The sequence below is a fragment of the Elgaria multicarinata genome, chromosome 10 (assembly GCF_023053635.1).
Source record: "Elgaria multicarinata webbii isolate HBS135686 ecotype San Diego chromosome 10, rElgMul1.1.pri, whole genome shotgun sequence".
Lineage (NCBI taxonomy): Eukaryota > Metazoa > Chordata > Lepidosauria > Squamata > Anguidae > Elgaria > Elgaria multicarinata.
In genome coordinates this window covers 22,374,211-22,386,429 of record NC_086180.1, presented here as the reverse complement: position 1 = coordinate 22,386,429, position 12,219 = coordinate 22,374,211, and the positions used below count along the sequence as shown (strand labels likewise).

Sequence of the window (12,219 nt, the reverse complement as noted above, 5' to 3'; positions counted from 1 at the left end):
TATACCCAATTATCTAGGAGTAAGACACATTGAACTCAACGGGACTCACTTCTGAGCTCTAAGGCATTGAGCTCTAAGGCATCAATCCTAAAGTTGCGCTGTAAGTTTGTGTAAATATGCAGGACTTTCTCGAAATTACATTGGGGACGGGGACGTGGGGGACGGGGCTTTTTTGCAAATATGTATAGTGAGGACAGAAGAGCCGGGGCGCTATTGGAGAGGCGGATCCCGCTATCAGAAAGTCGGTGTAGTTACGGAACAAAGCCACTATCCGCAAGCCATTTATTCGATGATCTCAGTGAAGTTTGTAGGACTGACCCGGACTAAGCAACTTGAGGACAGGAGCCCTGAAATTGTGCCCACTTATATCTATTGGCGGAACCTTAAAGAGAGAAGGTAGTTTACGTTCAAGCTTGGAATTAAACTAAATGGAACCCCGTTGAGTGTCATGAGAGTTTGACAGATGGATCATCTCCACACCTTATAACGATGTTCTTTTGAAGTTAATCACATTTACTTTCAAGTAATTGTGCTTAGGATGGAGCTTAATATGGAGGAAATTCAAATGTCATGGATGAGTTCTGGCAATCCTGATACTCAGTGCATTTACCTGGAACTGTCCAACTGATTTCAGTAAATTTATTTCCATGAAACCGTCGTTAGAATTTCAATGCTAAGGCTGCAATCTTATGCACACGGACCTGGGAGTAAGTCCCAGCGCACTCAACGGAGCTAACTATTTTTTACGACCCCACTCCTGTGCAAGTTTACTCTGAACGAAGCACCATTACGCTCGATGGCTCTTTCTGCCACCGTCCGACCGCTTGCTTGCTTGCATATATGCGTGTGTGTACAAGTGTATATATATATATATATATATATATATATATATATATATATATATGATCACAGTCTAGAATTTCAGCATCATCCCAACATAGAACGTGTTTGCTCTAGATCAGTGGTCTTCAACTGGTCAAGACCCGACACCCTCCTTGGACTCCCAACGTGCTACATGGGACCCACTGTCACAATTTTCTCTATGCCCATCATGGCGGCAGCAGCTTTGACGTGACCCACCTGGACTGAACTCTTTTTTGGGGGGGGGTTCGACCCACCGGTTGTAGACCACTGCTTTAGATTAGACGGCTGAATAACCGCGAGCAAATCCAACCAAACTCCTATCTTCCAATTCCGAGTAAATCTTGTGGAACGACCCAGCCGAAGTTAAGCACTTTTTTCAAAGCTGTGCTTAATTTTCGCCTGGCCCTGTAGCTCATTGTCCCAGAGGCTGCGTCACCCGAAATATGTTTGACTGTCATTGATGGAAGAAAAAAAAATGTAACTGAAGCACAGACAGATGATGATGATTTGAGAGAGAGAGAGAGACAGACAGACAGACAGACAGACAGATTACTGTCGGTCCCAAGAGGTGTGTAGAAACCCACTTAAAAGCTAAGATGCTAAGCACGGTTGTTTGCAAGCAAGGCCCGTTGTAATCAATGGGACTTCCTTCCGAAAGAATCGTGCTTGAAGACACGAGTTCGCAAGCGGTCAGGAATCAAAAGCTTTCTCTACCATTCTAGAGTTCCGCGGGTTAAATGGCTACTCCTAGAGAGAGAAGCTGCGCTGAAGTTCACGGCAGTTCCGCCAGAAGGCCTCCAAAGCCGTTTTAAGGCTGCTGGGGGGTGGGGCGTCCAGAGCCTGCAGCACACGTCTGTGTCCCCGCTTGGCCAGGACCCAGCGGTCCCCTTCACGTCCGAAGGTTGTTTCCTAGCCCGCCTAAGGAGCCGCCCTCTCCCGCAGCCTCCCAGCTTAGCGCAGGCCTGACGGGCAGCGGGCCCCACCCTGCCGGTGTTCTGCCCAACGGCACACCTAGCTGGCCTCATCGGAGTCACTGTAATGGGATCGGGGCGAGAACTCCCCGTCGCTGCGATGGGCCGGCGGGGAGGGTTTCCTGCGCTCCTGCTGGCCCTGCGGCTGCTGGCCCGTCGGCTGCAGGAGCTGGGCCGGCGAAGGCGCCTTTTGACCCAGCAGGGCGCCTTCCGCGAAGGAGGGGAAATGCATCGGGTCCAGTTGCACCGAGAAGCCCCCCGCTCCGCCCCCGGCCGGCGGCTCCGGGGGGAAACGCGTCCTGCAGGGTCCCGCGGGCTGCGACCTGGGCTGCGGCGGCTGCAGCGCTCCCCCTACCGGCGGGGCGCAAGGCGCGCGCTCGAAGGTCTGGCCGGCGGGCGGCGGGGCGCCCTTGCCGCTGGGGGCGCTGTCTGCGGGCGGCGGGCTGTGCAGGAGCTCGGCCAGGGCGCTGATGTAGATCTGCGCCATCTGCAGCGTCTCGTACTTGGAGAGCTTCTTGTCGTTGTTGAAGGAGGGGATGACATTGCGCAGCTGGTCGAAAGCGTGGTTCAGCCCGTGCATCCGGCGCCGCTCGCGGGCGTTGGCCGCCAGGCGCCTCTGCTTCTGCACGCCGCTCGTCTGGGAGCCCGGGCGGAGCAGACCGCCGCCGCCGCCGCCGGTGCAGGGCGCCCGGGGCCGCGACTGCGCCTCGCAGGGGACGCCGCCGGCCTGGTGCTGGTGCCGGTGCTGGAGCGCGCACAGCTGCTTCCCGGACGCCCCGCTCAAAGTCCGGGCGCCGCCGCTCAGGTGCTGGGCTGCCTCCAAGAGCTCCTCCTCCTCCTCGTCGTCGTCCTCTTCCTCGTCCTCTTCGTCTTCATCCCCCTCAGCTGCTCCCGAGAGCAGGTACCTGGGCGACGAGGGGACGCGGCCCGGGCAGCAGATGCCCAGCCAAGCGGAGGGGAAGGCGCTGCCCCGGCCGGCCGCCGCGTCCTGTCCCAGCAGAAGGCTCTCCTCCAGCTGCTGCTGGGAGCCTAACTCCCGGCCGCCTTCGCCCCATTCGTTGGGCGCAGTCGCAGCGCGCAGGTGGCTCATAGCGGCGGCGAGGCGCACCTCAGCGAGCGGCGGTGGCGCGGGGGTCGCCTGGGTGTCTGTGCAGCTGCACGCGCCCTTCTCACCGCCCAGCCCCCAGTCCCGACAACAGCCGTTCAGGCGCTCATCCAGAGAAAGAATAACAGTAATAATAATATTGGTGTAAATGCACGTATAGACACACAGACACACGTCCCCGCGTACAACCAGGCTTCTCCGGTTGCGGAGGGCGCTGCGCCCCCTTTAAAAAGCGGCACGCGCCGGGGTCCCCCACCCTCTCCACCTCCTCCTTGCACACACACACCCCTTCCCAGCGCCCCACCCTCCACCTCCCGCCCTCCTCGCGCCAGTCGCGTGTCGGCTCAGCCATTGGAGCCCGCGGGGTTTGTCGCGTGCGGGCAGCCAATGGGCAAAGGAGTGAAGGTTGGGTGTTTGTTTGGGCTTACTTTCTTGGCGTTTCTTTCTTTTTTTTTTTTTTTTTTTGGCCCGCACCAGAGCAGGGGGGGCGGAGGAGGAAGAAGAGGAGAGAGATAAAAAGAACAGAAAAACTTTACACAATGGACAGGGATATAACAGGAGTGTCTCCAAGAGACAGTTGCGCCGCCACTAAGTTGGAGTAGGACAGTTTTTATAGCGTGCGTGTGGGGAGGGTGTCACGTGTGTGGGGCTACGTTCACCGGCAAGAGTGCGTGGGGTAAAAGTGTGCCACATTGTGGGAGAGGCGAGCGCGGGGGCGCGTGCCGAGAAATGGGCCCCGTGCGCGCAACTCTCCAGGGTCTTGTAAACGGAGTGGGACGTCGTGGGCTCAGTTGGGAGGGGAGGGCGCCCGCTGGTGATAATAGCAGTGACGATAGTAGTAGCTCTGCAAGGTCGTTTTGTTTCGGGAGGCTTGAAACGTCCCGCTTTCCCAATGCCTTCGGCCAGGAGAAAAACTGAAGGCTGATTCAACGGCATTTGCTTTCCCTGAGCCGGCTGGTCGGGAGGGCTCGGCCATCCCAACTCACAGCGCACTTTCCCCTCGCTGCCTCCGCTGTAGACAGGGGCGAGCGGGCGGAAAAAACGAAGCGGAATTGCGTCCCAAGCCCGGCGGGATTCTTCCTCTGGCTTTGCGAGTCCGGCTGGGGCCGCGGCTTCATTTCGGGTGGAGGAGGCGTAGGGGGACGTTCCGGACCCTGCGGCGGCTCTGGCGGAGAGGGCTCTCGGGCTGCAAGGCGGCGGTGTCGGGCGCCCGCGGCGCGCTTCGCGTTTCAGGGCGCGAGTGGCGGCGCGCCTCTGGGAAGGCTGGCTGTCGGAGCACGGAGGCGCGGCGCGTGCGGGAAACTGAGCGGCCCCCGGGGACGAAATCGAACTCGCTCACTGGGCACCTCTGACTGGGCCAGCTGGCTTGGACAAGGGATGGAGCTCGCTCTTCGGCAGCGGGGCAGTGGCAGGAGGACGCTCCCTGGCTGTGCGCGTACCTCGGGCTCCCTGGACGGAGCCCGCTGAAGTTCGCCAGTCAGAGGTCGCTCTGTGCTGCGCGCTGCCTAGGGCCGGCGCTACCATTAGGCCAACTAGGCAGCGCCTAGGGCGCAGACCCCAGAGGGGTGCAGTACTGCCCTTTGAGGGTCACAGTTTTATACAAATGAGCTGTTTTAAGAAAAAAAAACGTAATAAAAGGAAAATATAATAGATCAGAAACTCTTCTTGAACAGCTGAATTGAAGTTGGCAATTTTTTTGTGGGGGTGCAAGTAGCTTGCCTTGCCTGGGGTGCAAAATTAGATGACAACAACAACAACAACAACAACAACAACAACAACAACAACGACTCCCAGCATGCCCTAGTCAGTCAAGCTAGCTGCGGAATTCTGAGAGCTGGACTGTTTTCTGTCTAAATAGGCATGAGATTGTATCCTAAGCTTTCCTGCCATCTTGTGTGAAGTTACTTTTGAGCAGTGGAGGCTGGTGGCTCCAATGTCAGTGGGGCTATGAATCCACTTTGGGTTTCAGTCAGAACCAGCCAGAACTCTGAAGAAGCTAGCCCCCAAAAGGGTTCAGCACCTTTAAAGGTCTGACTGGTTCTGACTGAGTGGATTTACAGCCCCACTGACATTGGAGCCACCAGCCTCCACTGCTTCTGAGTAAACATGCATAGGCACATAGTGTACCATTACAACTGCTTACACTTATGGCACAATTTACCATTACCATTACAACTGTTCATGATTACTGCTGATTCAGTGGCTCCCAGAGTTTGCACCTATTTCCCCTATACGATCTGCTAAGCTTGAAAAGAAACTCCTTACTCCAGAATACTCATTAGGACATTGAGCATTAAGAATACGAACTGAATTTTCAGTGAATGGCGCAGAAAACAAATTCTGAACTCATAAAGGCAATCACATTGAAATAAGTGGCATTTACTTTCAAAACGTATCTCCAAATTATGAGTTAAAATCATTTATCATCCTACGTGGTTTTGTGTGTGTGGCTCTACTGGATTATGGATGCAGCACTAGAATGTCTCTTCAAGTGAGAATCCTACCTGGATACACTTATATGGGAATAAACCTTATTGAATGAATAGCGGGAGATATTTCCTATTAAGCATGCATAAAATTGAACTGCACAGAGGTCTGTCTTCTCTGCTGGCAGACATTCTTATCAGTTACATATTTTTAAAAATGTAAGTATCATGTTGTTTCCATGTTTTACTTAGTTCAATAAAATGCCTCTTTCCCTTTCCTTCCTTTGGCTGGGGCATGCTGGGAGTTGTAGAACATTTTTCTGTCTGAACATGTAGGGCAAATCTACACCAAGCAGGATATAGCACTATGCAAGCAGTATGAAAGCAGTATAAAAGAGGCAGGAGCCACACTACTGCTTTATAGTGATATTGAAGTGCACTGACAACTGTTGGGGCCCATTGGCACATACCATATGCTGCTTTCATACTGCTTTCATAGTGCTATATGTGGCTCCTGCCTCATCTGTACCACTTTCATAGTGCTATATCCTGCTTGGTGTAGAACAGGCCATAGAGGATTATTCTCTGTGAACATCTTAATTGTCTTATTGGATCAGAAGGCCCACTTTATTTATTTATTCATGCATGCATACGTACATGCAATTTATTATTGCTTTTAATTATAAAACAATCCCAAAGTGGGCTACGAAAGCAATAAAACACAATAAAACTGCACAGCATGAACCAATAAAACAGTAAAACAGGGAGAACACATATGTAAGTTTATGAGGCGCAGCAACACAAATTCATCATTATTTGCAAGAACCCCAGCAAGCAGCTAGAGGTCTGCACATCATAAGGCCTAGAGATTGATCACAATCATCAGAAAGAATTCCAGCTGCCCACTGTTTCCAGCTTCTTTGTGGAGACAGGTAAGGCCCTCTCAACTCCATCAAAAGTCAGAGTGGGAAAGGAGGAATATCTACATCACTGTGTTTGCACTACTCATCCTTTCCTTGGATTTTGAGGTGGGTTCTGGAGTTGTTTCTATTCTCCCTCCCCCACCAGCCACACTACAAAGCTAGCCTATACCAGAGGCACTTGCACTATGTTAGTATGACCATATGAAAAAGAGGACAGGGCTCCTGCAACTTTTCTAAACAGTTGTTTAGAAAATGGAATTTCAGCAGCTGTCACTTGTATGCATGCAGCACCTGGTGAAATTCCCTCTTTACAACAGTTAAAGCTGCAGGAGCACTCCCCTCTTGAATTGCTGGGAGAGTGAAAACCTTGCATGCTGTTGCAACAGAGTAGAAATGAGAGAGGGGAGGGACAGAAAGAACAATGACGACAACAACCACAACCCCAAACAAACAAAAGGTAAAGAAAAGTGAGGAATGGAGAGATGGGAGTGTGACTAGACTTGTGGAGAGACTTGGGGGCTGGGGAAAGAAAAGGTGGGAACAGACAGTGGTGAGGAGAGACAAAGCAATGCTGTGTGGGACACAGAGAGACTTGTGGCCTGGGATAGAGGGGGGAGTGGCTGAGAGAGAAAAGGGTAGAGAGAAAAGGGAGTGTTAGGTAGTGCAGAGAGAAATAGGAGGCATAACAGAAATAGGGCTTCAGAGAGAACTGTAGTGATGAAGAAAGATAATTTTATGCAGGATTAACAGATAAATGAGTTTAACATTGTAGCAAAAATATTCTTCCACAGAAAACTCAGGGATGATGACATTTTCGGTTAACAATGGTATAACAATGGCCTTCAGTAGTTTGAACTGTGCATTTCTGCACTTGGTGGTCTATCCAATATTTGGTAGTGGTCTTGTAGTCCACAGTCTGCCTTAGGTTGTGTCCAGATAATACCACTGCATTTTAATACTAGTGGGTGGGGTTTTCCCAGATTCAGTATGTTGTATAGCGAAATTAAAGAAGGCAGTCCAATTGAGTTCAGTGGGACATACTAACAGAGCCTCTCCAAATGTGGTGCCCTCCAGATGTTTTGGGTGAGAACACCCATCATCTCTTATCATTGATCATTTTAGTTGGGGCTTATTGGGGCAGGCCTGGCCTGACATATTTGCGTAGTAGGCTTACAGCCTTAGGCGACATAACTGAGACTACAAATATGTTCTCTGCCTTAAAGCAAACAAGCAAACACTTAAAAAACCAATCCAACTTTTGTGTGAAGAAACCTGTATTTTTTGGAACCTGGATAATTTATAGATATGAAGATAAATTTGTCATAAGATCTCATTTTCCATAATTGATTTAGAAATGTCTTCCTATTTGGTAGTTTAATATTTTTGGCTGGCCACTGGGAGGGGAAGGAGCTATACAAAGCATTAAAGCCCTATTCTAGACTGCTGGAAATGGTATTAGCAACTAGCAGAGGTAATATAGATACAAGAGGCAAGAGTGGGTAACCCTCATCTTTATGTAGTGCTTGTGAATTTCCAGCTTGGCTGCTTAGCAATGCTAGGCTAGTGATGGGTGAATTTACCTTGGCTTGATTCAGAACTGGCTCAGAAATTATAAGCTTTCTTGTTGTGTATTCAGAAGAAAAAAAACCTCAGCTTTTATATTCTCCCCTAGTTCCTAATATTGACACATGGGTGCTGATGGTGCTACACATATGTACCATAATATATTGCTTATGAAGTTCCCAGTATTAGAAATTCAAGTGCCCTTTCCTATTCCTACCTTTCAAAACACACAGGGAAAAAAGATTTTAAATCTTACGCGGAGAAAACAACCACATCAAATGTTTGCAAAGAATATGAGAATTGGCTCAAATAGAAGATCATCGCCCTACAAAAGGCCATGAGGTTGGGTAGTCTCATCAAGTAGTTGACAGGAACCAATGGGCAGTTCAGCAAAAGAAAGGATTTTAACATCAAAGAACATTTGCACTTCACCCTACAATGCCACTAGTTTTGGGTGCCCTGATCTGCTAAATGCATTGCTGTCTGTGCAAGCTCAGAAAACTGTTTTCCATCCAAAGCTTGAAAACAGTTTCGTGGATATATAGCACTCGATGCAGAATATATCTGCACATATTCGTATTCTAAACCAAGTAATAACGAAGTCCAGTGATATCATTATGCTGGACTAAAGGCAATGAGCAAATTATGGGGGAAAAGGTAGTTGGGAGGGGAAATTAAAGAAATTCACAAACCCTACCACCAGACTCCATTTTTAGCCAAAGAACAGCCCCCTGTAGTTTTCTGAAAATGGTAGCTAAGGAGGCTTGGACAAAAGATAAGGGGGATGGGCCCTCTCTGTCTCCACCCTGTATTCATGCAGTTATTTGCATGTACACTTGGCTTGATCCCAGCAAGGGAATTCATGAATCATAGGTACTTAAGACATAAAACCACAGCAGCATTATGTCCCAACAGTGGAGGCTGGTGGCTTTGATATCAGTGGGTTAGTGAATCTGCTCTGGGTTTCAGTCAGAACCAGTCAGAACTCTAAAGGAACTACCCAAGGTGCTGAAGCCTAGGTTTGGAGCCACCAACTTCCATTACAACTCAACCATTGCTAGATGTGGTGGAACAATATTCCATAAAACTATTATATGCAGGCCCGGTGCTGCCACTGAGGCAACTCAGGTGGCCGCCTAGAGCGCCAAGCAAATGAGGGCACTGAACAGCGTACCCAGAAGCTGCTCTCCTAGAGTGGCTTCCGGGTGTGCTGTTCCAAAGCCGCCGCCCCAGCCTCCGCCCAACCCCAGCGTCCTGGCTCCTTCGAAGCCAGGATGCTGGGGTTGGAGGCGGAGGCTTCAGTACAGCACACCAGGAAGCCACTTCCGGGCACGCCGCTTCAAAGCATCTGCCCCGCCCCCCAACCCCAGCGTCCTGGCTTCAAAGCTAGGAGCAGGAGGGAGCGGGCGGTGAGTGGGCGAGCAAGGGGGGAGCCGTAGTGGTGAGTGAGCGAGCGGGCGGGGGTGGCGGGCGAGCGATGGGGGGAGCCGGAGCATGTGAGCGAGGGGGGAGCCGGAGCGGCGAGCAGGTGGGGGGCGGCGGGGTGAGCAGGTGGGTGGGCGGGCGAGCGGGCGGGGGAGAGCATTGAGTGAGCGAGCAGGTGGGCAGGCGAGTGAGGGGGTGGTGAGTGAGCGAGTGGGGGGGGGTGGAATCTTCAGAACACGCCTGCCTAGGGTGCAGTATAGTCTGGCGCCGGCCCTGATTATATGACTGGACAATGTGTGTGTGTGTGTGTGTGTGTGTGTGTGTGTGTGTATCTGCACATGGGTGGGGTGGGGTGGGGTGGGGTAGGACTTCAGGAATAATTTGCATCATATATGCACCTGTCTCTGGGCATTTCAGTGACTGGTATCTTGGGGTAAGTTTGGGGGATTGTTTAGTAATGCGATGTAATAGCAAACCAGACCTGCTTAGTAATGGGATGCGGAAGCAAATGGGTTGCTATTTAGTAATACAATAAATAAAATCATCACACTTGATTCACCTAGGATAAAACATTAATTAGTGTGGTCACAGAAACCTCATTCTGCAACAACACCATTAAGGCTTTTTTTTTTACCGAAATGTAAAAACTAAAACATAGAGTTGCCTTACTATTTATTTGTATTGGGTGAGTAATGGTTTAACTTAAATGCAAGTTAAAGGCTAGACAGATAACAAATTGGCCATTTCTATTAGATCCTCCATGACAGATAACAAATTGGCCATTTCTATTAGATCCTCCATGACTACTTGTCTTTTTAATAGCTCGGTCCTTTTGTACATAACTTTTGGTGGGCTGGAATGGTCTATTGACTGCAATAAATATTTGTTGTTGTTGAGAACAAATGTGAAGAGAAATATATAACACTAATAAACTCTTTACAGCAAAAGCAATGAGATGATATTTTCTACTGCTCCAAAAAAGAAAAGCTAACATCCGATTTGTTTTATATAATGTGTTAAACAATTTTGACTGCAAACCTTAAATCCCATATTATAGACCTTAATCTACACCTTGTGTCAAATCATTACGAATGTGGAATAAAAAGCTGGATATGACACTATGAAAATCGTATATATAGAATGTGGGTTGTGCCCCCAACAGTTATCAGTACATTTTAATACCACTATAAAACAGTAGTGTAGATCTAGCTGTTTCTCAGCTTTTAAAAGGGCAAGAATGGAATCACACTGTTCTCCTTAAACTGGTCAGAAATCAGGTTCACTGAAATCAATGTTGCCTTTTGCCAATAGGATTAGTGACAGGGTTCCAGGCTCTGATCCTAGAGGGAATTAATTTGTTTGCTCTGGAGTCATCCCCTTTAATTCAAAAGAATACAAAATGAGTTATTTGAGGCTTGCAGCTTTAAAGCCAGTAGAACTGCACTGCCAGTTCCACTGACATCGGGGGACGGGGGACGGGGACGGGACACCTTAAAACCAAATATTCAAGACTTAACTGACATACAGATTAGCTTTCTTTATCTTTTTTGCAAACCACTTGCTACTCTTATAACCATCCTTTCCTTTATTAAAACTCCCTACCCTGTCTACATATATACATACATACATATCCTTTGCTACTACACATGCATGCCAAGAGTCAAAGTCAAAGGCAGTAAGTGGCTCGTGTCGAGTTGGGTTAGCTCTGCTCTCCCAGAATAAGATAAATGTAAGTGTTTAAGAACTCCTGGGGTTGGCTGAATTCATTTGGTATTCAACATTGCCTGGCTCTTTTCTCTTCTTTTACTAGCTCTCTTTGTATGTTCAAGCCTACTTGAGTTTCTTTTCTCTTTTGTTGGACTTGGTTCTTTTGATGTGGTTCAGGGTACGCCCTGCTGTAGAGAGAACTTCACAGGAATCGGAAATATAAGCATACCGCTCAGGAACAGTCACTGTATAATAGCAAGAATGTCTGACGGCTTCAAGATATATTTTCTACAGAATCTAGGTAAATGAAGAATCACCAAGGGAATCAAAAGTATACAAAAAGCCTCAGCCTGTTCAATTTCTTACTGTATGTATCCTGATCCTACGCATATTTACTTGGAAGTATCTTCCACTGAAATCAGAGAGATAGTATTTCTAGCTTAAAACATGTAGAACCAGGGTGAGAGTCAAGCAAAATTCTCATTTAGTTCAGGGACAAGGAGGAGGTAGATGGTGCATGACTTTTAAAAGTTCAAAAAGAGGAGATATATAAATAGGTCACATGTTGTTAAAATCACTTGTACATAGCTTTTGCTGAGAGCTTTTAAAGTTGAGTTGATAATACTTCCATAACTTTATTATGGTATAAACTTTCTTGGATGGGATGCACAAAGTATTATCCTGAGCTGAACGTATATATACTATACCCAGTAAATATATACCCATGTGGTGTCTCTGTGGAAAATAAACAGTGAGCTCCAAGGGGAATAAAATGTAGAAAGTACAGACTATGACAATTACATTATTAACAGTGACAATTTTACAAAAAAAGTGGTTGCTGGTAACAGAGACATCCTGGTATGGGTAAGCTAATTAATATTTGCAGTGTGATTAACTCCCCACCTCCCGCCAACCAACCTTTAACTTGATACAAGCTGCAAGAGATAGAATTGAACCTTTTGGTGTTAATTCAGTAGATTCTCATCCTAGGCCTTTTCTACACCTAAGGGTTATCTCAGGAAAATGGAGGGATCATCCCTGCCTGCTCCCACAATCTCCTGTGTGTCATTTGGATGCACAGGGATGATCCTGGGAAGATCCCGGGAAAAAAGGCAGGTGTAGAAACGGCCCTAGTTTCACTTTGAAGGTCTTCTGCTCAATAATTACTCTCCAGTGGCACCTTGCCTGGAAATCTTAGTTGGCACTCACTCACTCACTCACTCACTCACTCACTC

At 48.5% G+C, this 12,219-nt stretch overlaps 1 protein-coding gene across 1 annotated transcript; it reads right to left on the bottom strand.

Moving 5' to 3' along the window:
- Window positions 1-1,875: 1,875 nt before the first annotated feature.
- ATOH1 (atonal bHLH transcription factor 1) lies at window positions 1,876-5,110 on the bottom strand. Its single transcript, XM_063136087.1, has 3 exons — window positions 5,102-5,110; window positions 3,632-4,242; window positions 1,876-3,163 (listed from the first exon to the last, which is right to left on the bottom strand). Exons 1-3 carry the CDS (start codon window positions 5,108-5,110, stop codon window positions 1,876-1,878), a joined length of 1,908 nt encoding a protein of 635 aa, XP_062992157.1.
- Between the last annotated feature and the right edge of the window lie 7,109 nt (window positions 5,111-12,219).